The following is a 25,956-nucleotide window of genomic DNA, read 5'->3' on the forward strand; positions in this document are numbered from 1 at the left end:
CTTTATTTTAAAGACATAAACTGGAGAAACTTAAGAATACCCCCCCCACACACACACACACAAAGGGAGAACAATTCAAGAGGAAGAATGTATTGTCTATGAGAATTTAGGGACAGCAAGGTTGAGTGCATGGGGAGGAAATGGAGATCAGAATAAGAATTTGGTGTCAGTGGGCTAGGTCTTTCAGTGTCAGCCTCCAAAAGTGCTTTGCCCTGGTTTTCAAACCCCAGCTGAGAAATGGGAAGCAGCCTGCTGCTTCTTCTCATGTGCAAATTAAACCTCTGTTTATTCCCATCCCAGTCCCTCAGAATGGACCTGTCACTTTGAACTCCGGAGAATGAGGTAATTACGTGCAGTTTGGCGTGCAGCACTTGAAGAGTCAGCCGTCCTTCTACAGAGACCTGATTAAAATGGGGCCCTTGTCAATTTAAGCAGAAGTTGTTAAATCCCTGTCTTACACGACCAAATCAGTTTTCTCTAATGTCCTTTGCTATTGCTATTGGTGCATTTTTGCCCACGAGAATGAATGGGCTTGAGATGCTCATAAAACCCTGCACAGTGAAACACACTTTCCAAGGGAGTTCACTCAGCAACTTGCTGCACAGCAAAGTCAAATCTCTAATCAAGACCTATGCAGGAGCTCACCAAGGCCAGCTGGACTTGGACTGATGGAGCATGTGATCAAACCGTACTCTCTGAACGTGGTGGTCAATGAGGGCTGACTGAGAAGCCAAGGACAATGGCACTGGGTTTAGATCCTACTGCATGTACTGGCTTTGTGGGAGCCTAGGCTGTTTAGATGCTCACCTTCCTAGACCAGAATGGAGGGGGGAGGACCTTGGACTTTCCACAGGGCAGGGAACTCTGACTACTCTTTGGACTGGAGAGGGAGGGGGAGGGGGATGGGGGAAATGGGAGGGAAAAGGGAGGAAGAAAGGAGGTGAAAATTTTTAATAAAATTTTAATAATAATAACAATATATTAATAAAGAACTACGCAGGAAAATGCAAGGAGCTTCTCCATGTAAACAAGCTGTCGGCATGGCCCCACCTCAGGCTTTCCCACTCTTCTTACCACACAGTACATTTTGGCTCTTCCAGATGGATTGTCAGCTTTAAGTACAAAAGGAGGATCATTGTATTTCTGGGCAAGTGGTTATTTTCCTTAGGCTCAACTCAAATGATGTCCCCGCCATATGAGTTCTTTCCTCCGTGACACAGTGTGTCTCCTGTTCTCTGCACATGCTGCCTTCCTCTCTCACTTATTTCTTTAGTATAGGTTGCTGTCTGTGTCCTGCAGTGGGAACAATGGATTGGCTGCGTGATCAATGCATGGGCTGAATATATGTCGCACGTTCACTTTTTCACATCTCTGTGCATGACTGTCCTCAGAAAATCGTCATCTATGTATAAATTTTTTTCCAATAGTTTCTTCAAGAATCAATGGCAGTTCATTCTGATGTCTTATGGAGCAAGGGGAGAATCCTTCCCTTTTCTTCGCAAACTCTACAATGGCCATGTACTTCTAACAAGTGTTTTTTTTTTTTGAAAGTCAAGGAACTTTAGGGATAGAGGTAATATTAAGAATGATCTTCAGCATTCTTATCTATCAAAGAGGACAATGAAAGCGTGAGAAGACGAGGTGATTTAAGTCATGAGTATCCTACTAGAGACAACAAAACTAAAATCAAGGTTATGCTCTCTCCACAAGGCCTTCAACTACTCTGCCAATGGATGTTTGGATTGCAAAGCAATCTAGAAGTAAATACATAGCAAAGCACAAATCACTTCCATTTTAAATCTATTTACAGGTTATTTATGCTGGAACTGTATCTGTCTAGATAGCCACATGACATATATCAAATTCAAAAGTGAAATAAATCTCTAAACAAATCATATGTGTTTAAAAAAATGCAAATAGGCTTGTAAGAGGAAAAAAGAGTATAGATAGTTGTAAGAAGAAGTAAATGGTTTTAAGATATAAAACAAAGTCTTTAAAGAGACAGTAAAAGTAATAGAAAAGAGTACAGACAGACAGTCATCAATTAAAGGAGTAAAAAAATAAGCCATGTAAAAATGGAATATACACTGAGAATCTGGATTATGTTTATTATTGTGTTTTCTTTAAATTTTATGACTGCAGAGAGACAATTGATTCTGGGGGCTGCTAAGTTAAACCAACTTACCAAAGTTAACCCAAAGGTATCTTGACTTCAAAATTTGAGTCTAAGGATATGTAACTACAATTCTTACTTGATAACTGTCTTATATACATAATTTTACTATGTTAAAGTTAAAATCTTTCTTTTTCTTTAAACAGAAAAGTGGGATTTCCTCTGTATGATGTGAATGTTTTATTACCATTGGTTAATAAAGAAGCTGCTTTGGTCTATGGCAGTGCAGAATAAAGCCAGGTAGGAAATCCACACAGAGATAAAGAAAGAGAATAGATAGGGTCAGAAAGATGCCATGTAACTGCCGAAAGAGACAGATGCCAGAATCTTACCTGTAGGCCATAGTCTTGTGGTGCTGTATAGGTTAATAGAAATGGGTTAATTCAAGATCTAAGAGCTAGCTCGAAATATGCCTGATTCATTGGCCAAGCAGTGTTTCAATTAAAATAGTTTCTGTGTGATTATTCGGGTCTGGGTAGCTAGGAACGAATGAGCAGTTTTAGTCTACAAAAAAAGTGGGTTGCTTTTATTTCTGTTCTCTCTGCATATATAGAGAGAGTAGGTGGAGTCAGAGAGACTCCATGTAGCTGCCCAAGGAGGCATAGGCAGGAACCTTACTGGTAGGCCATTGCCTCACTGTGATATAGATTAATAGAAATGGGTTAATTCAAGATGTAAGAGCTTACTAGAAATATGCCTGAGTCACTGGCCAAACAGTGCTTGAGTTAAAGTAGTTTCTGTGTCGTTTTTTGGGTCTAAGTGGCTGGGAATGAATGAGCAGTTTCAGTCTGCATTTTTCCTCATGGAATTCACCTTGTTCCTAACCAAAAGATGTATTTCCTTAGCTACCTTGAAGTATTCAATTCAGTGTATCACTGTACTGGGTAATTGAAATGGCTTTTTATATCAAACAAAAGGTGAGGAATAGATAAATTAGTTAACAATGATTGAAGACCAGGAGACACTAACTTGACAGTCACTGGCTAGGCTACTGCCCCGATTCCTTGGTTTCTGCTCCCTCAGCATCATCTGCACTGTGCTGAAGCCACCTGTGTTTGTGTTGTGTCAGTTCCCATAAGATTCCTCGCAGTGTTTATCAGTGGATACCATATAAGAACAAACGTGTTTCTTCAAAAGAGGCCGAGGACAGGAAACACAGACATAAAACAAGCCTTTGCTGAGGACATCTACGGCGCAGTGAGGGCAGCCATCGGGATGGAAAGGGTGGACGAAGAAATCAATATTCCAAGGGCCAGACTTCTGTGATCTAGAAGAAAAGCTTGCCGAGAAGTTCTCCAGGAAGTGTCTTGGCTTTTTCAAATTTTATTTCATTTATATATTTATGTTTTGTTTCTTCTTTTATTTCCTTGTAGCTGGGATTTGGGCAACCTGGTACCTACATCTAGCTCTCTTGTTATTTACAAATCCTTCTGTTGGATTACAGTATGATTTTTCTTTGGCTGCTGTCTAGTTGTCTTCATGGAGGGCCCTGCACCCAGAGAACACAAGAAAAGTTTGGCTAAGAAAGAAATTTTTTAATTCTAGTCCCCCCTCAATTTGGGCTTATATTTAGAAAGGAAAATTGGAAGGATTCTTGGAGTAGACTTAGTTATTTTATTAAAACACTGTCGTGTGTACTTGAAAACAATAAATAGCTATAATCTGAAGTTAGGACACTTGAAAAAAAAAGGTATGTTAACTTTTTAATTTTATGTGCCTGAGTGTTCTGCCTGTATGTATGTAAATGCACTACATGTGTGCCTGGCACTCTTGAGGATCAATAGAAAACAGCCTTAGATGCCCTGGGTCTTGAGTTATAGATGGTTGTAAGGTGCCTTGTGGGTGCTGGAAATAGAACCCAGGACCTCTGGAAAAGCAGCCATTGTTCTTAATCACTGAGGTATCTCTCCTGCCCACCATATTCTTCCATAAATGTTTTTTTATTGTATCATCATCATCATCATCATCATCATCATCATCATCAATGTGTGTGTGTGTGTGTGTGTGCGCACGCACGCGCATCCATGCTTTTATATGGGTTTTGAGTCAGATGTTATGTAACAAGGGACTTTTTACCTGTTAATCCATCTGGCTGGTCTTGCATGTCATAATGATATTAATGAGTGGTAAAAGATTTTTTCAGTTTATTCCACAGACACATATAGAACTTGAAACCTCATTTTCATGGTCTTGGGCACAGTACACTAGAAAACACAGGCCACCGACTTCAAAGGGTTATTTTCCATTTTAGCAGAAAAGGAATGTTTTCTTCACAGACCTTAGCAAGTTGACAAGCAGACAAAGAGAACAACCAGCTATAGCCACTGTTGCCTCCCATATTATTTAGACAGATTTCTGTCTTCCCACAGAGACCATGAAGTCATCCCTTCATGAAACCAGAATATCAGTTTTAGGTACCCCTGAAGATGTATAGAATGTGAGACTCCCTGGCCGCAATATTCCTTAACTGCTGTAAGTGACTGTTTACACACATTTTGTTTTTGAGGCGTACTTGACTGTGTAATTAAAACCTGCCATTATCTAGTTGTGAAATGGACCTGATGTGATCACAGGGTTAAGTAAAGCATGGGCCTGCGTAGATTGGAAACAACAAAGCAAGCAAACCAGAAACAAACAAGAAAGAGAGAGAGAGAGAGAGAGAGAGAGAGAGAGAGAGAGAGAGAGAGAGAGAGAGAAAGATAGAAAGAAAGAAAGAAAGAAAGAAAGAAAGAAAGAAAGAAAGAAAGACCAATGTAATGTAAAGTGGAAAAACCAATTGTTAGTTAAAAGTTCATTCAAAACAAAATTAGATAAATGTACTGTGGCTATATATTTTCTCAGGAAAAATTTAAGATCAAATGCCTCATCTAGAGATGAAACCGTTAAATGTCCCTTAGAGCAATAAAACTTAAATTTTTGAGATAATCCTGGCAGAAGTCATTTATTTGCACATCTTTGAGACACAAATTTCCAAGTTCACTTATGACCCTGTAAGTCTGAGCCAAATTGGTAGTAAACAGCAGATTACCTGAGAAGAAAAATCAACCTAGGCAATCAAATCATGCCCTTAATCTGTTTTAGGGAATCATTTGAGGATATGTTGAAATTTTACGTTTAGATTCAGAAGTCTATTTCCAATAAAGTTTAAAAGCCTATGATAAAAATAACCTTATTAAGTTGTTTTTGGTCTTCTCTAATAGGCCCAGAGGATAAAAATGAAGGTAATAAGGTTTATTTCTTGAACGTGAAGTTCTTCAGTTGGGGTGATAGTCTCTGCTATCTCTGTGGATATTACCACAGTGGCACACAGTCTCTTGGTAATGTTAACGTTAAGCTTCTTAATAGCTCTTAAATAAAACAAAAGAAAACCTTTCCTGTTTTGGCTGCTGTTCAACCACTCCATGCCTCTCCTATCAACAGTCAAAGTCTGCTAAGTTTTCTCCTGCTAGTGGGTTATGGGGAGGCTGGCTGTGTCTGACCTGGACTGTGAAGGCTTTCCATGAAGTTGAAGGGGAAAATAAACAGTCCATACTTGATTAAACTTCAATCTGATTCTCCTTCACTGTGATGCTGTGGATATGCAATTCTTGTGGTAGAATTGATTTTCCCTCTTCCCTTCAGAACTTAAGTATTTCTCTAGTTTAAATTGTTTGTTAAAAAAACATAGATTCTTATCCTTATTCTCTTTGGGTTTTTTTTTGTTGTTGTTGTTTGTTTGTTTGTGTTTGTTTTTTATGCTGTTCTGGTCTGTTTCTAGACTTCTCTGGTTTTCTGTGGCTGTTGAAGATGAAGAAGGAAGTGGGTATGGAGGCCTTTAAGTGGGGCTCCCTGTTAGCTTTAGTCAGAGTGGGGCTGTTTGCTGTTTATGCTAGCTGTGGTGTCAAGTGACTGAAATCTCCTCCTCAGGGACTCCTGTTTGACAGTCTATTATCTCTCACTTTTCTCCAGCAGTCCTAACTAGGATCAAAGGTCTGAAGCACTTTCCGTCTTAACCCCCGCGCGTTACACACTAGTATCTGGTTTGCTGATGGCAGCTGAAGGCAGAGTGTTCTGTAGTGAGCCTGACTTGAGGGGTTTCCCTCTCTCAAATAGGTTACGCTTTAGGGAAAACCTAACTTTAATAGTCTTTGTAAAACAACCTCCTTTACAGAGAGTCTGCTTAAGGAGAGCAGAAAGATCTGAGAGTACAAACTGCAGAGTGTCCCTCTTCCTGCCTGAAACCCAGGAGATCAGGGGAACTCATCAGGACTCCTGTCCCTCTTCCTGCCCGAAACCCAGGAGATCAGGGGAACTCATCAGGACTCCTGGAGGTGAAATTGAAAGTGTGGCTAGCAGTTTTGACTGACTCACAGGCCGGTGCTACCAGGCCTACCCCACCTCACAAACTGCCCTTTAAAACACTGCTGCTGACATAGGTCCAGGCTTGGGGTGGCCTGCTTCTGGACTTCTGGACTTCTGTTTCTGTACGCATTGATTTTATTGACTTGTGTTCCTGGCTTCAGTTTGCCTTGTGACCTCAGTGCTATGGTTATTCTAAGGATGTTGCTGGCCTGCAGTTTCTTCAGCTTCTTTTCTTATTGTTTGTTACTTGTTAGACTGGAACCACGATGGGAACAATCAATCAGCTTCAGTAGCGTGTGTGTGTGTGTGTGTGTGTGTGTGTGTGTGTGTGTGTGTGTGATGACATACATATTGACAAATATGGCCTAGGAAGTTTATGATAATGGCATTCTTTTTTAGTATTCCCAGAGCTGTTTTTAAAAGGTGAGACCTGAATAAATCAATAGAACAGAAAGTCGAGGTACTGCAGAGGGTGCTGGAATATTGCAGGTGTTATTACTGGGCTCCCCTTCCCACCCTTGTCTCCACCCATGAGGCTTACAGCACTGCTCCTGTCTGGAGAGTCCTGCCTGTAATCCCAAGTGAAAATATTTAGTTAGTGTTGGGCACTGTATGGAAAGCAGGACAAGACTGAGACTCATGCTTTGTAACAGATCGCAGGTGCGGCCAAAACACTAACAACAGTTGAAAATGAGTACCACAATAAGATGCCAGTGCTTCAGTTATATTTCCTACGCAAAGCCATCATTTTACAGGGCACCCCTTGTAAAGAAAGTGAATTAATGTATAAAAAAATTCTGGTTTATATTTTACTTATTACGAGAACTTTATCTCATCCCATGCTTCTTCCATATTTTTTTCTCTTTCGAGGCCAACTCAAAGTGAATTTTCAACTTAAATGAATAATTTTGAAAGAAAAATTATAATAGAAGACGATTGTAAATATTGAAAATTCAACAATGGCACTATGTTCATCTTTTAGTTTGTTCCAAATTCTTCTTCATATCCTGTCCAAATGTTATGATGTAAGTTTAGATTTGCTAATCAGTATAATTATTCACTTTTTATTTATATTCAAGAGTATTATGTGAGTTATCTCCATTGAGGGTATCTGCTGTGTCACTAAATATCAAACATTTTTTCCGCTATCACACCTCAGTGTAAGAAACAGCCTTCTCTGGTAAGAAAGTTTGCCCCGTGGGAAATCAAGATAGCTATTTAAATATTGACTTTGCCTTACTGAGAATAGTCTTTGTTTTTACTGATAAATACTTAACTACTTACTCAGTTGTTAAACACCCACCTGTTAGATATTAGAAGAGTAACATGCCACAGACACAGTGGCCTACCATTCTCCCTAAGTATCTACAAGCTGAAAGCCCTCCAGGCCCTTGCTGATCAAAGTGTGGCTGGATTGCCACGGTGACTATTTATCAGTGATCTGTGCTAACCCAAATTCAGAGTCATCAAAAAGCAAACTGTTTCAGAATGTCTTTGAGTCAGGGGTCTGAGCACATTTTGACTGAGTGCCCTGACTTAGAGATTCTAGCAGATTCCCACCAAGGTCCAGATCAGGGGTGAGGCTAAGGACTGCAGTTATCTCTAGGTTCAATTCTGCAAGAATGTGCTTCCAGGCTCACTGAGGTGCCTAGGAATGGTGGGCAGGGCTTTCCCCTTTCTGGCTATTGCCTGGAGCTCAGTAACTTATCAGGTGGATCTCAGATTGACACTAAAACAACAATCCACATATAGAACTTGACCATTTCCATAAACGACCTCTTATATTTGAGACAGTGTTTTGCTGAGGAACCCAGGTGGCACCATCATCTCGCCTCAGGCTCCCAAATGCCTGTCGTACCTACCTCAACATTAATAATTTCATTATGTTTTACATTTATCGCAAGTTCTGTTTAGTAGTAAAGATAAAGGTAACTCCTTCTTTCCTTCTTCTTCTTCTTCTTCTTCTTCTTCTTCTTCTTCTTCTTCTTCTTCTTCTTCTTCTTCTTCTTCTTCTTCTTCTTCTTCTCCTCCTCCTCCTCCTCCTCCTTCTTCTTCTCCTTCTCTCCCTCCCCTTTCCCCTTCCTCCTCCTCTTCCTCTTCCTCCTCTTTTTCCTCCTCCTCCTCCTCCTCCTCCTCCTCCTCCTCCTCCTCCTCCTCCTCCTCCTTCTCCTTCCCCAAGACAGGGGCATTCTCTTTTTAAATCATATATCTGGAGATAAAATTCCTAAGGTATAAAATGAAAGTCCCTAAAAGTACTTAACGCAAAATACAGTAGATTAATAAAGCCTTCTTTATCTTCCCAGTGATTCTAAAACCAACACCTCTTGGGATGCATAAGCTGCTTATTAAGCTTTTAGGAGCTTTGAGAACTTCCTGCCAGACTCACTATTAACACATTAGGTATGGCTGTATGCCTATAGATCAGTGTTATACAAAGCTAGCAAGCACTCAACCACTTCTTGATGATCTTACTCCTTCTACTTCAGTTATATTCTTGAGGCAAGTGTCTTCTGTACATGAGAGGGAGGCTATACCCATGGAATTTCAATAATATGGTTACCTAAATTAAACCTAAAAAGTGAAAAGATCAGTTGACATGCCAGCATGGATAGGAGAAATTTACTAGGCCTCACCTCCTAGATGAACAACATTAGTGGATGATGGGAATGAAAAACAAGTCTTCCCCAGGGATGAGCCTCCTGATGTTATCCAGTCCCAAATGGTCAGTCCTTAACAGATTATATACGGCAACACTAACACTAAATGGACTCAGAAGTTGTACTTATAAATTTATATGTATACATGGTACATATGAATATATAAGTATATGTAACATATATACATATATACACTAATAATTAAAGAATAAGAATCCATGAATTTAAGAGGGTGAGGGTAGGGACACTCAAACAATTGTAGGCAAAACGTAGAAATGATGCAAATATGAAATTCCCCAAAATAAAAAATATAATCTTTCTGTTTGTATCTAAGAGATAAAAATACTCTATATGAGGTGTTCCAAATACTGATCAACTGCATTTGCTGACATCACATTGCTAAATCGAAATTAGCCATGGTAGGAGAAGGCATATACAAAAAACTGGAAAACACTATAAATAAGTCTTTGCATTTTAATTAGTTGATTCTAGACTTTAAAAGGTCAGAGATGATTTTAATACTGAAGACTAAACTTTAAAATGTCCTTGTTGGGTTTGAGAGATGGCCCAATGGTTAAGAACACTGGCTGTTCTTCTAGAGGACTTTGTTCAATTCTCAGCACCCTCATGGCAGCTTACAACCTACCCTCTGTAACTCTGTAGGCATCAAGCATACAAGCTGTAATAGATGTATATGCAGACAAAAAATCTGTACACACAAAATACAAAATAAATACATTTTCAAATGTCCCTGTTACTTTACTTACAGTGAAAAGGGACATGAAATCTTGGTTGTATATTCAAAACCAGTTATACAGTTCACCAAAGAAATTGCTGACATCATGGATAAAGCAGTAACATCACCAGTATAAGGCTAACACAGGTTTCAGTGTTAATGCAAACACTTTTACTGTACTAGAAAGTTTAACTACAGGTAACTCGAATTTAAGGATAAATAATTACCGAGAAACGCATCAGTGAGGTGTCAGCAATTCTTTCTTTGTAGGTTCCACACATCAAAGAGTTCATCAAGAACAAATAAGGCATTCTTTGAGGAGCAATTGGTTATCAGATGTTTGTAACAAAGGCTACCTTGTATGTTACTGCAAATGTATCTATCACTCATTTTCCATATTAACTCAATTTATAATTTGTTTATTTATATGGTAGAGTTTGGCTCTTAAATGCAAAAAGTCCATGTGTCCAAAGGCTTGATTTCTGACTTGGGCACGGAACTGGAAGGTGGTAACATATTTATGATGTACAGCTTTCTAGAAGGAAATTGTGTTGCTGGGCATTGTGTCTTGATACTGGAATCCCAACCTGTTTCTCTGTTTCTCATCCATTGCAAGTTAAATAGGCCTCCTTCCCATGAACTCTCCCTGTGAGGTACTATTCTGCCACATGCCCAAAGTGTGTTGTGTGAAGACATGAGCCAAATAAATCTTTACACCTTATAAATTGATTATCTGTTATTGCAACACAGTGGTGGGATGTTTCAGTCATTGCTCCATTTCTGTGAAGAAACAGCATGACCAAAGCAACCTGGGGAGGAAAGGGTTTATTTGCCTTGACCTTTCATATCATAGTCCATCACTGAAGGAAGTCGGGACAGGAACTCAGACAGGGCAGGAAACTGGAGGCAGGGAATGATACAGAGGCCATGGAGGGGTGCTGCTTACCAGCTTGCTCCCTGTGTGCTGTAAAACCATTATTATACTCCAATCTGGGTTAAAGTGGGACTATATTATTATAATCAACCACACCTGTGACTTAATCAGCCTGTTTTCTTATATAACCCAGGACCATCAGCCCACAGGATTTTCTGGAGGTGTTTTTTCAGTTGAGGTTCCCTCCTTTCTGAAAACTAGCTTGTATCAAGTTGGCATCAACTAGCCAACAATACAGCAGTAAATAAGTGTGTATGTGTGTATTGGTTGTGGTTGGTAGTTGAATACTTGGCATTATACCACCCTGCATCCTCTTAGAAAAGAGACCTGGTCACAACCGGACACACACTTTTAATCCCAGCACTTGAGAGGCAGATGGATCTCTGTGAGTTCGAGGCGAGCCTGGTCTATGAAAGCTAGTTCTAAGACAGGCTCCAAAGCTACAGAGAAATCCTGTCCTGAAAAACCAACCAACCAAAAAACAAACAAACAAACAAAAAGAAAGAAACCTGGTTACTACAGTCACAGAGAAGTAAACCCTGTGACCTAAACCTTATTTGGAAATGCTACTTTAAGGAAAAGATGGCTATGGAGAATAATTGATGTTAGTGGAAAACCTTCTGGTCTATGTTCTGTGTGGAGCAGCTTCTCTGTTGTGAATGTGAGGCGTGTTTAACTCACTCTAAAGAAGTTTTGGCTTAGGTAATTTTCAGTCTGTTGCATTAACCTCAGATGTGCTTCAGACAATTGAAAAAGCTGACTTTCAGTCTATTAGAATAGGAAAAAGGAATTAGTTTGAGCACAACCTGATGAGATAAGAAAGAAAAGCTGTGCACCTCTCTTTAGCAAGGGGAAGTCTCACCGGAAGGAGCAGAGAAGTACTCATAAGCTGCCCTTGTCCTGGAACTGCTTTCAGGTTTAGAGAAGTCACACATGCTTCGTTCAAATAACCTAACTCAGCTGTCTGTGTCATCAAAAGTGTCACTGGTCAGCTGGACTGACGGCAGTGTTTCCTCAGTAATGTGGTCATTGGGGAAATTGCTCAGCTATCAGGCTTTGGGAACAGAACAAACTGTTGTAGTTACAGTTCAGTTCTACCAGAGAGCAATGTAAATGAAGGCTGTCAAAGCTGACAAAGGGTGTCAGAGTTCAAAATTAAGCCCTCCCCTTTTCAGTTAGAAACAAATTTTGCTCTGAATTTTGAACCAAACGAGAAAGGTGGGTGTGGTCACAGGCATTTCTCCTGAAGGTTCTAAACCAAAGTCACTGAAGGGAAACTTGGTACAGTATCTTCCCAGACTGCAGAGACAGCAGTGTCCTCATGGGGCTGCTGAGAAAGGCAGATAGAAAAATGTGCTCTGTAATACAGCTATCAATAAAGCTCTCAGGGCATCCAACCATGAGTAGGCAGGAAGTCTCTTGTGATTGTTAGATCATTACGTGGTGATTCATAGAAGGAGCAGAATTAGGTACCAGAAGGTCACACAATGGAGACGTGCATTTTCTGGATAGCTTATGTCAATATGACACCACCTAGAGTAATTTGAGATGAAGGAACCACAATCAACAAACGACTCTACCAGATTGATGGAGGTGGGCCCAGGCCATTGTGGGTGGTACCCCCTGGGCAGATGGTCCTAGGGTGTGTAAGAAGGAACAGTCCTTGAGAAGTAAGCCTGGAAGCGCTCCTCTGCAACATTTGCTTCACTATCTGTCTCCAGATTCCTGCCCTGACTTTCCTTGTTAATAGACTGTGAGTGGAAGTAGAAGGTGAAAACATACCTTTGCTCACCACGTTACTTTGGTCGTGGCATTTTATCACAGTAATAGAAGCCCTAAGAAAATGCGTAAGCTAGGCCAAGCTGCTGAAAAAGTAATATTCCAAGTACCTTTCCAATATCCCTCCAATTCATGCTTAAAATTTAAATATCTGTAAAATAAGTATGATAAAAATGTTGGAAATAAATATGACTCTAACAGTGTGTTGTCGAGAATCATATACTTTCTCCAACTATAATTGGGAGGGATAAAGAAAGAAAGAGATGTTCATTGCTCCTTCTGGCTGGAAACTAGGCAAAGAGTATAGCATTAAAGCCCATCTATCCTCTTTCCCTTGTCCCATAGACTTCATGATGGACTTGCAGTGAACTTTCCTTTTCCTAATTCATACCATAGCTTTGGCTCTTTCAGGAATTGTATCATGGGTTTTACAGTAGGAATGTATAACTAGGAGACGGCCTGCTTTGTTTACTGAACTTGGTATTAGTAAATGAAAGGGTGAAAAGATAGAGGTCTTTATGGGAGGTATCTTACCTAGTCCTCAAGCATGACAAAGCAATGTGAGACATTCCCATTTGGAAGATTCATTCAACAGGGTCAAGATTCTCTTTGAAAGGAAGGAAGGGCATGAGAGGCTTAACCAGTAAAAATATGGCTATGCAAGTATTGTAACTCGAGTTCAGTTCCTGGATCTCTTTGTTGAAGGGGAGAACTGAATCCAGCACGTTACCCTCTGAATTCCATGCACATGCACACACACTTGCTGTGACACACACTTGCTGTGACACACATGCATGCTGTGAAACACACATGCTGTGACAGACACATGCCTTTATTTATATGTATTCATCAGACATTCGCACTCACAAAGTAATAATAAGTAAAAAAAACATGTTTGCCTGGGAACATAAATATGATATTCATTAAGTTCAAATGGTGAGGATTCAAATAATTATTTTCACACAATTTCTGATAGGCTAATTATAATTCATGTTAAATTAGAATTTCAGTTTTAACCAAAAGTTTTTTGCTAACATTTCTTGCTGGAGCTTTTGAGCAAGAATTCACTGTCTTCTTATGGCCCATCTGATTTCCTCATAGCAAAAACGATTTAGTTATCATACAGCCTCAAGGAAGACAAAGAATATGGAAGGAAAGTGTGGCAGTTTAGGATCAGTAATGCTTTCTTATAGAGTAATGCCTGAAATCAAACCTCAGTGGGGAATGGAGACAAGCGTCTCAGTGATCAGGATTCTTCTTTATTTCACAGGACTTGCTTTGTTGTCCATACCAAGCCCTGTGGTTCATAGGAAACAAAATAGAAATCCATGATTTTCCTTAGTTTTGGGGAATCTGGAGTCCCACACACCAAGCTTGTTTGCCCACAGATCACAGGTAGATCATGTCAAGGGCAGACATGTACCGTGTGTCGCATTCCTCTTACATCACCATCTTGAAGATCAGTTTGCTAACTTTGAGAGAATATTACTTTCGTTTATGCATATGGCTGCTTTTCTTTTTTTATTATGTATTTATTTATTAAAGATTTCTGTCTCTTCCCCACCACCGCCTCCGATATCCCTCCCCCTCCCCCAATCAACTCCCCCTCTCTCATCAGCCTGAAGAGCAGACCGGGTTCCCTGCCCTGTGGGGAGTCCAAGGACCTCCCACCTCCTTCCAGGTCTAGTAAGGTGAACATCCAAACAGCCTAGGCTCCCACAAAGCCAGAACGTGCAGTAGGATCAAAACCCAGAGATGCCCTATCATACAACAAAAGTATATGCTCAACTATGTTCATAGCAGCATTATTTGTAATAGCCAGAACCTGGAAACGACTTAGATGCCCTTCAATGGAAGAATGGATGAAGAAAGTATGGCTGTTTTTCTTGCATGTGTGCTCGTGCACCACTCACAGGCCTAGTGCCCTCGGATCCCCTGGAATTGGAGTTAGAGATGGTTGTAAGTCAACCTGTGGATGTTGGGAATTGAAATCCAGTCCTCTGAAAGAACAGCCAAGTTCTCTCAGTTACTGAACCATCTCTCCAGCCTCCTCAGTTCTTTGGTTAATTGAAAATGTAACTGTGTTCTTCCTTGGATTCCATCATGCTAATTCATGACTGGTTCCTTTCTCATGAGAAGGACCACGTGGGACCAATGAAATACTCTGGAGAACGTCAGCACAAACACTACAGCCAAGCCCAGTGACCCGACTTTGATCCCTGAGACCCGCACTGTGGAGAGAGAGAACAGACTCTAGAATGACTTAAACTACTGTCTTAGACACTTGTACACCCTCACCCTCTACACAGATAAATACATAAATAAATGAACAAATTTTTTTTAAAAAGGATTGTTCGGAAGAGAACAGATCTTGACATTTTTGTTCTTAGGAATAGTTGTTCTTTGTAGATTCTTCATTTCAAATTTTGTACCAACCCAGTCCACCACTTGTTAGAAATGACATGAAGTTTCAGCACTTTCCCCGGAGGCCAAAAACTTACTTGGCACCAACCCGAAGATTAGAAGTGGCAGGGTGAAGGCAAAGCACACAGCAGGAATTGTAAAGATCAGGATAGGTTGTGGGGAGTGAGGAGGGAAAGGGGCCCGATACTGGCATGGCTTTCAAGCAGTCAGTACAGACACTTTTACTGGGGAGGAGAAACGTGGTTTGTTTGGTCTCTTTGTTCAGTTCCTTTCACTGGGTATTTGCAGAACACCTGTGTTGTGCTAGAACAAGTTATCGCCCCTGAGCAAACAGAATCATGTGTGCACTGTGACTCACAGCTTGAAGTCCGCTTCCCTTTGAGATGCTATCTTATACTCTGTAAATTTAAGCCTGGGAGAATCTATACTCAGTGCCAGAGTGCTGAGAATGAATAGAAATAGAAGTATATGCTTGGGAGTGCGTCAATCCTGGGATGTTTTTTCCTGATGATTTTCCTTCCTTTCAAGCCTTATTACCACCAACCCACACAGAGCTCCAGGCTGCTGACCAAGGGTCCAATCTGGAGCATAACTAGTGTTCAGTCATTGGACAGAGCTTGACTGAATAGGTACTATGTGCCAGGCACTGTTCTAGGTCTTAGCAAGTGGTGATGATTAGTCAAAGTCCTCTGTACTCTGAAACCCCTTCATGCACAATTAATAAGCTAATTAACTCTAACAAGTCATAAATATGCAGGAAATGATAGTCATGAAATTTAATCTGTAACTGGACTTGAGGACTGGGCATGATTAATCAGGAATGGGCTTTCCGGTAACACTGAAGCTCAGAGCTTTATGAGGGCCAATTCTCAGTATGCTTAGAATGAAGTCAAGGGGCTCTCAAGACTCCAGCTGAGATCCCCACAGGTTCCTGCCACTGCGGCAAAGCTACACTGTTCTTGGTGCAGTTATCACAAAGACTGAGATAAATTACACAGCATAGAAAGGCGGGGCAACCACTGGAGACAGGAGTAACATTGTGATTCAGTTTTTGTGGATTGCTCATACTCCCAGGGCTCATCAATACCATAGCCACACCTTCGTTCTGGGAGAAGGCCCTGTGTAACAGACAAGAGCTCCTGGAAGGGACCAGCAGCAGTCAACCACAGAAACCAGCACACCCAGCAATCTGGCAGACACTGTTTACTGCCCTAGAGCACACGGGGTTACATGCTCTTATATTTATAATCATTATCTGCATCAACAGGCTTCAACCACGTTACTTTCCTAACCCACCCCATACAATGACTCATTAGCATCTGAATGTTTTGCACATAGAAACAAAAGACTTCCTTACTTAAATCACGTTATGGTCAAAAAAAAACTTTTGTTTTTTCATAGCCTATTTTCTTTTTATTCTTATTGCTTGATCAAATTGAAAAATATGAATGGGATGTTACCACTCTACAAGACCAAAATTGCTGACAAAAAAATGTATTCTTTGTACATATTAACCCTTGAGTTATTTAGTTTCTGGAAGTATGAATTTATTAGTGTCTTAAGATATTTCAAAGATCTAAAATTATGCCTAAGTACTTTCTAAAAGTACTTAGGAATGATTTTACAATAGAAAAGAATGGTATGGATGGCTCTTTAAGGGACTTGTTATTTAATTGAAAAGACCAATGTCTGCACACTGATTTGTGATATCTATCACCAATCAGTCATAGTATAAAACTGCACAAAATTCAGCAATGTTGTGAGATAGAAATGCAAAGCACCATAGAGACCTTGTGGCTAAGCAGAAGCGACTAGAGTTAGTAACTGGGAGCAGTCCGCTTGAACGATTGAGAAGACATTGAGACATAGAGTGGTGATCTGGACCCAGTTGGGTGTTTTCCTGGGATAAAGCACACATATGGGAACAGACGTCTATTGTCCATCTGGAAAGTGGTTGGGAAATGGTCACACTAATCTTGCCCCATGCTTCTAATAGGCATGTGAAATGTCTTCAACTTCAGAGGCTTTACTGAAGAATACTGTAAGAGTTTTTCTGTACTCACCAGTGGATTGTGTGCATTGTTGATGATTTGTAAATATTTGCATGATTTGTACTTTGAACTATGTCGATGGCTTTTAAGGTATGTGGGTGAATTTGGACACAAGGACTCTCAGAATGCCTTCTTCTTGGTCACAGTCATTACAAAGTCATTGAAACACCATAAAATAATTAGCAACTTGAGGCCTAATGAGTTCATATCCTTCTGCTTGGAAATATCATTGAGACCAATTTTTACCTGTTACTTTCTGTGTGGATTTATCCTTTGTGCCTTTCACTGAGAATATGTAGAAATTGCTTTAATATTTGAGTGAATCGAAGGTATTTTAGAAGCGCACTTTGTACTTCCTGTGTTTATACTTATATTTTCATTATGTTTTGAAAATTCTACTCTAGAATGGAACTTTCTTCTTTCTTCTCTCTGTCTCTCTTTCTGTGTCTCTGTCTGTCTCTTTGTATTGAACCCAGAGCACTTAATTAGGCTAGGGCTCTGTTCGCACAGCACTATCCCCAGCTGTTATCTACCAGAGATTTTACCCCTTCCTGTTTGTTCACACATTCAATCAACTCAAAGTTCACCTTCAGTTATGAATTAACTCCCCGGCAGGAAGTCCTTTTGGATGAAAGCAAATTTCTGATGACAATAGGCTTCTTTTTCTTTGTGGTGTGAGTCACTCAAGAATGAATGGTTTTGATAAGTCTAGAGACCTCCATATCTGAATTAGTCCTATCTCTGAAAGAGAATTGGCATGATCAGGTTTTTGGCTTCTATCCCAAGTGGAGGAATGGGAATCCATTTTCAAACTGTAATGGCTGTGAGTAGGCCCTCTTGTGGCCACACAGGTCCCTGCCTCCCAGTTTGGTTCTCAGAAGCAAATGCATTATCCAGCATTCTTTGTGGAGAGGCAGTCGGAAAGATTGCCAGTCTCTACTGTATTCTTAACATTTCTTTCCTGCAGTTTTTATTTCTTTTTAAAAGAACATGAAAGTGATATTTCCTGCAGTATATTGTAACCAGGTTTTTCTAATGAATGTTTATTTTTCATAATATTGCTTGGCATGTTATCATTTAATATGCAGAGGTTTCTATAAAACTAGTGAGGATTCTTTCATTTATCCACTTTTTTTGTCAGCCCAGTACCATATAAATATAGATAAGGTATTAGTTTATCCAAAAGAAGAATGCATTTTTTTAACAGACAAACTTGCCATTTGAGGGGTGTATTCAATAAGTTTGATTGGAGTTGGAAATTCAGTGGAGCTTTATTTGCTCACGGGTAGACTGATGCGTATTGCGAAAGTGAGTTCTTGATTCTGACTTCCACCAGAAGCCATCAGTTCACAAGGAAAATGAAAGAAGAACATTTTAAAAAATTTTCATGAATTTAAATTGTGGATTTCAGTACATAAAGATAAGCAAATTTGAGATTTTGCTAGAACATAGAATAACTAGCATGTGTTTCTTCTCTTCCTCTCTGCCGTAGGTTAACCTCAGAGCCACTGATGTGAGGCTCATGCGCCAGCTGCTCCTCATCAATGAGAGCATCGAGTCCATCAAGTGGATGATTGAAGAAAAGGCCACCATCACCAGCAGAGGCAGCAGTCTCAGTGGCAGCCTGTGCAGCTTGCTGGAGAGTCAGGGTACCTCCTTACATGGCAGCTACAACAGCCTCCATGATGGCAGTGATGGGCTGGATGGCATCTCTGTAGGGAGCTACCTGGACACTCTGGCAGATGATGTACCAGGGCATCAGACCCCTTCAGACTTGGATCAGTTCAGTGACAGCTCCATCATAGAGGACTCACAGGCTCTGCACAAGCATCCCAAGTTGGATTCTGAGTACTACTGCTTTGGCTAATGACCCAGTTTTTTGCATGGGACTGGTGTGCAATTAACTTGTATGTATCCTTCTTCTCTGCTGCTATATTTTTGGTGTGATTTATTTTAATAAGGCAACCTTTTTTAAAGAAGCTTATTTTTAAACTGCTTAATGATATTTCTGTTGCTCCTAATATTTCTCATCTAGACTGATTTATTTTTCTCTGTTACATCTTTATTTTTATTTATTATAATAAGCTTTCTCCCCTCTAATAGTAGCACAGATAAGTAGAGGGGAAAGGATAAGCAATAATTGTTTTCGCTTTTGTTTTCAGAGCAAGGGGTCAGGGATTATAAGAAAAACTTTGCTTAATTTTACAATAAACCAAAGTCTGATAACTTCGTTTTGTTGCTTGTGTCCTTAAGTGATTTGATATTTTTATGTGTCTGAAAATATGAAGATATTTTACTGTTTGTATAATAAGTTGAGCAAAATATTTGGCTAAAGAAAACATTAATTCAAAGCCAAGACATTTTAGTGCGTAATGAGCAATGCTGTCCATCGACGTGATTGGCATTTGGAAGATTCTAACTGCATAGACTTGGGTCAGTCCACACTGGTGTTAACATTGTAGACTGGTGTTTTATAATCAATGAGTTTAACTTAAATCTTGAGTTTACTTCCATTACAATATGTATGACTCTACTAGATTTCAAAGAAGCATTGACAGTAGTTTCCATGGACCCTGAGATTTCACTGAGTGGCTTAAAAGAGAGAGAGACAGGAAGACCCGAAAGAGAAGTGAGTCTGATCTTATGCAGGACCATGCTTGTTGGTGGACACACAGTGAAGAGCACTATCTCAGCCGCATACATGGTGGGACCAGGCAGCCGGATGAGAAACCCTCCCCAGGACGAAGATGTAGCCTCATGGGGTGGAAATGACTACCACATGTATTTTAAGGTCCATCTCAAAGTCCCCTCCCTTCAGAAGTTGCCTTGCCTGGTTACAAGGAAGCTAGTAAGTGTAGTATTTCAACAGGAAACTCTTTTAAAGGCCCTAAATTTAAAGATAGTTGGAGTTTTATCTATATTTGCTTGTATATATTTTGCCATTCTAGTAGAAAGTATAAACATGTACAGTCAGATAGTCAGACAGCCAAGAGTAGGGTAAACATGGGGAAGTGAATCCACGAGAGCCTGAGATAAAGGGGTGGCAAATATTTATTGGGAAACACTCATGAACAACAAGGAAGAATCGCCACAGTCCCCTGCTCTGTGGGTGCTGGCAGCTGTGATCAGATCGCTGACCATCACCCAAGAGAGAGAGAGAGTGAGCCCCATCTCTCTTTTAAAAGTGATCAAACCCACAGACAGAAGACCACACCTTTAAGTCCAGTACCCCCAAAAGCTGTTGACTAAATAAATTCCCACAGCACAACAAAAACATTATACTATACTATTAAGACCAACATGACCTGGGTATATTTTCATTTGTGCAATAAGTCAAAACACTTTTTTCGTCCTTTTGACATTTACTTTATTTTACTTTATATATATGGGTTTGAGGTGGGTATGTGCACATGGATACCTGTGCATGTGATGCAAGCTATGTTAGGTCTTCTGGAATTATAGGCATCTGCAGACCACTCAACATGAGTGCTGGGAATCAAACTCTGGTCCACCGAAGGAGCAGCCCAAGCTCATAAGAGCTAAGACATCCCTGTACCCCCACTTAATTTTGATGTGATATTATTATCACCATACATATTATTCATATACACATTATCATTCCCATATATTTTTTCTTGATGATTTCTAGTGAGACAACTTTATTAAGATTTCAAAGTATCCTAAGGAATAATACATGTTTGCGCATTAAACATTTGACAATAAATCAAAAAGACCTTGCACTGCAACCAAGGAATGTCCTTATTCAAGAAATATTTTCTCTGTGTATATAAATTTGTTGTTTGTCTCTAAGACATACCACTCAATTTCAAATTAAAGTCTGTCATATATATTTTGCACTGTAAAATTTTCACCTAAAATTCTTATAGCATCACAGCCATCTCATGAGGTGAAGACTGCCGCCAATTTGTGTTTAAGGAAACTGAAGTTCATAGAATATAAGCTATGTGTGTGGTGGGAGAGGGGAATGTCAGATTCCTCCAGTGTCAAGCTTTGGGCTTGAATTGGGCTGAGGTCTCTGTTGTTCCTAAAGACTACACTCATTAACAATGGCTCTTTTTTTTACTCTTTGTTGATATTAAATAATAAAATGTAGTTGAGAGAGCAAATATAGATCTGTCTACAATTATAAAAATGTAACCAACTGTTTTCATGCAATCAGTGTCTCCAGATTTTCCAATGTGAACTACTTCAATTTCAAGCTTTTTCTTGAAATCACATAGCCAGAGAAGGCACTCAGAAATAGTTGGACACTTGCCAATTCTTCCTCATCTAGTTCCCTTTTTCTGTATACTTTTATTTTCACTTTAGTAAAAGGTATTTGATGGAGTTTTTTCTTTAGCTTTAGTCTGTAATCATAGCAAAATATTTTTTAGCATAGATTATCAGATTAAAATTCAAGAGCATACATTGTTACTCAACAGAGGACACATTCTTCCAAACAAGACTGATGAATTTCAAGCAGAAGGCAATGAACTACGTAAGCATATGTCTACAGCATAGAGAAGAGGCGATCCTTAACAAGAATAAAGTTGGCTTGTAGCAATAGAAGAGTCACAAGTGCAAATTCAAACATCTGTAAGTCCCACCATTCGCCTAGAACAAGTCATGCACCAGCAAGTTCTTGGTACAACTTCAGACTGTGATCTCAGGCTGGCAAATTTCTTTTATTTCTTTCTTGTCTAACCAAGTTTCCCAACTATTTGTCCATACTCCCTGTAAATATCCCTTCTTCAGCAAGGAAATGAGAAAAATCTCAAGAGTACAATCAATGTGAGAGAAACATATGGGATGGTTTTTATTTGGATGTTATATCATAAGGAACCTAGTAGTAACAGTGGTAGAATAGATCATTTTGTGCCTCATTACCAATGATTTTCAATATTTTATAATCTTAGGACTTATTCCATTTTTTTCTTTTGAGATAACTTTTTCTCTGTGTAGCTTTGGCTTATCTTGGAATTTGGTATAGTCTAGGATGGCCTTGAACTTGGACACCCACCTGCCTCTGCATCCCAAGAGCTGGTATTAAAGCTGTGCACTACCATACCAGACTTCCTTTTTTTCCCCCAAAAACTAACACATATTGTATGCTTTCGATACTAGAATCACTTAAATAACAACAGTGCTTTCACTAGGGGGAATGTGTGCTTAAACAAGACTAGTAATGGCCATTGGTCTCATAAGAATGAACCTATAGAAGATTTCTATTACCAATCTCTGATCTTGAGCCTGATATTTGGTCTTTGTTAGCATCATAGGGAAGTGAGCTAAGAAATTAAATCAACAATGTTTTCCAAACTATTCTGCCTACACTGATTTTTGTCATAGAAACTGGAATGTGCCTGGGTTACCTTAATCTATTTTAATAGAAGTAAAATAATTGAATAAAAGCAATTCAGGCAAGCCAATGCTAATATGTTTTTTGGTATTATTTTTCACTACATGGGGTTAGAGTTTAGAGTTCTAAATAGTCTTCTGTGCTCAGAGATGCAGTATAGACTCCTTGCAGGTGGCTGGATTATAACGCATCTGCATCACCACAAATAACTTCACTTAAAGCATATATAATTCCACAACTCTATCAATATAGTCTTATCCATGAGAACAAATGGCAATTTGGAGATACTGAACCTACTAACAGATCAACAGTAGTTGACACATTCAATCACTCTTTTGAAAGTCTATCTTTGCATGGATCCAGAATGCCACTTTCCCCGTTTTCTATGTTGCCTGCTTCTTCAGACTCCATTGCTGCTATCCCTCCCCCTCCTTTTATTTTACTGATCTCCAAACCTCAGTGTGCTAGGCTTTATTCTCTTCCAAAAGATCAGTCTGGAAGTTTTATTCAATGCCACAGTTTTGCAGGGCCTTAACATTCTGAGGTTTCTGAACATATATCATATTCCACAGTCTCTTTCTAGAACCCCACTCTCTCATGCCCATCTGCCCACATAAGTTTTATCCTTAATTTCTGATATGTAACTCATTCTGAACATATCCACAACCTTTCACAATCTCCCTAGGTTAAGTAAGTGGTACTTTCTTATTGTCAAATTCCCAAACAAAATTCTCAGCCCAAATCTTTCTAGTCAATCTTAGTAACTCTCTTTCCTCACACAGGATCCAAATTGTATGAGTTCCATCTAGAGCCCTGGTGTCTAATCCAAATCCTTACTAGTGACTATAAAATCCTATGCAATCAGCTCTGCCACTTCTCTGATCCCTGACCTCATCTTCTATCATAGAGCTTATGTTTCATGACAAAACCTCAAAGGCATGACTTTTATTCTATAAAGAGTTTCAAATATACATTCCAACCTCAGAATCATTGCACTTCTTAGTTATTTCTGAAGAGATTTTTTGTAGGCATCTTCTTCTACTTCTAAAGTTTTCTGTGGTCTCTGGTCAAATAGCACTTTTCATAAAAGAGCTTCTTCTGTAGTCGTCCAGAGCACTTTGCCTTTCTTACCCATAGTCATTACCAGCACACAATTTATGTGTGCATTTTTTTGTTTTTCTAAACCAAAGCTAGGGATTATAAGAACACAAATGATTTTTTAATCCACGTCATATTTCTCACCACCTATATGAGTATCTTTCACATAGTAGATACCCAGTAAATATTTTAATTGAAGTACTTTTACATGTTTGCTTGATGTGTTATGGAGGAACCACACAGTAACTACGTTATATTGGAGTGATACAAAGGTACTTAAGATGTGATACTTCCATCAATGAGACCACCTGTCTAGTACGTTTCTCTGTAATGAGGAAAAATATCCTTACTTCTACCCCTAAAAACATTTGTGTCTTAACCTTTGAAGCCTCTGAATTGGTGACCTTGCATGCCAAAGTAACTTTGAAGATGCTATGAAATTGAAGACCTTGTGAAGATGGACGATGGTCTTGGTCGATCTAAATGGTGCTTTTTAAAAATGAGAGTAGATGAATAAGAGATTCTAAGTATTGTAAAATATTATACTGCTATCTGGGAGTCCAAAGGGGGCCATGAAGCAAAGAATGTACAACAAGGAAGAGTTTGTTTCTCTGCAGTGCAGACTTTATTGACTGATACATCAGCCTTGAGCTAGCTATGTAATCCCACTGATCATTGTTTGATGTTCAGTAAATCATTCCCATTAAACACTAACCAAACATTTTAATATTCTCACCTATCACTGTGAATTATTTGGTGTAGTGTTATTAGCCCAAAGTCTAGCTGAGCCAAACCAGAGCCAGCACTGGAATTGCATCTATCTGTATTTGACCATGAATTAAATTCCAAACATTTTTTTACTAAAGTTGGCATTTCTTCAAGCCCTTGTATGGGCAGAATCTATTTATTCAATATGGGATGAACTTTGTCAGAGGCTGTGACATTTCATGATTTACCCATGAGGAGCCTGCACTACTAGAGCAATACATGTATTCTTCATTTTAGATTGTTCTCGGAGTAATTTATGACAATTAATTTTACAACAACCAAATCCACCTAGACTTCTGGCACTGAGCTCTGCACTTTCCCCCCTGGTGCAGAGGAGGATCTCAGGAGTTGGAAGATTCTCCTTTCCTTCACCCATGGTGCATTTCAAGTTATTCTCCCTTGGTTTTTCTCTAAATCACTTTCACTGTGATTTTTATTGAACATTATATGAAAAAATATTAGCATAATTGTTTTTAAATACTCTCTGAAAGTTGTTTGCAGTGCAAAGGATAGGATGTATATTCTACTTAAACTCTCAAAACCCTTTTAAAAAATTCTGAAAATATATGGTGTTAACTCAGAGAAGGTTGCTTAAGGGCATGGAATAATATCCTTTTGAAAATCAAGAAGGAGCCGGGCGGTGGTGGCACAAGCCTTTAATCCCAGCACTTGGGAGGCAGAGGCAGGCGGATCTCTGTGAGTTTGAGACCAGCCTGGTCTACAAGAGCTAGTTCCCGGACAGGCTCCAAAACCACAGAGAAACCCTGTCTTGAAAAACCAAAAAAGAAAATCAAGAAAGATGAGACATTTAAGAGCAGCTATTACCATGTGATTACCACAAGCTCAATTGTCTTTGTAGAATACTCTTCAGAAAATTATCTGATCCACACCTATAGGACAGTATTACAGTTGAAAGAATAAAATAAATGAAATAACTGAAATTCACTTAAAGTTCAAATTATGAAACATAAAAAGAAAATATTTAAGGGATTAAGTAGCAGAATAACTTGCAACTAAGGGTGGTATAAAACACAAAGACTGATTTGAAAGTCTCTCTGTCTACTTATACTAGATTGTGACCTTGAGAGAAAGGAACTTTACTTCTTTGTATGTCAGTTTTCTTGTCTGTAAAATGAATGCAATGAAACCTGATACAGAATTGTTGAACAACTAATAATGTTCTCAGTACAACCCTTAAGACACACAAAGATGCAATGAATGATGCCACTGTCACTTACAATAGATAAGTAAAGGGGGATTTGACATTTAAGAAGTCATGTCTGGGAACTCAAGAACAATTGCAGTGGGTTTTTGATCCTACTGCACGTACTGGCTTTGGGGGAGCCTAGGCAGTTTGGATGCTCACCTTATGAGACCTGGATAGAGGTGGGTGGTCCTTGGGCTTCCCACAGGTCAGGGAACCCTGATTGCTCTTTGAGCAGATGAGGGAGGGTGACTTGATCGGGGGGAAAAGGAGGGAAATGGGAGGCGGTGGCAGGGAGGAGACAGAAATCCTTAATAAATAAATAAATTAAAAAAAAAGAAGTCATGTCTGCTTGGTCATCATATTGCATACACCCTAATAATATATAGTATAGATAACTCAATCCAGAAATCATTTAACTAAGTTCTCACT

At 39.4% G+C, this 25,956-nt stretch overlaps 1 protein-coding gene across 1 annotated transcript in view; it reads left to right on the top strand.

The window, feature by feature from the left end:
- Positions 1 to 19,325, top strand: part of Lurap1l (leucine rich adaptor protein 1 like) — a 44,765-nt gene extending 25,440 nt beyond the window's left edge. The window contains exon 2 of the mRNA XM_075946098.1: positions 18,588 to 19,325. Coding sequence (XP_075802213.1) covers positions 18,588 to 18,962 — 375 coding nt within the window. The 3' untranslated portion in view covers positions 18,963 to 19,325. The remainder of the gene's footprint in view (positions 1 to 18,587) is intronic.
- Positions 19,326 to 25,956: the final 6,631 nt, after the last annotated feature.

Source organism: Microtus pennsylvanicus, chromosome 13 (assembly GCF_037038515.1).
Source record: "Microtus pennsylvanicus isolate mMicPen1 chromosome 13, mMicPen1.hap1, whole genome shotgun sequence".
Lineage (NCBI taxonomy): Eukaryota > Metazoa > Chordata > Mammalia > Rodentia > Cricetidae > Microtus > Microtus pennsylvanicus.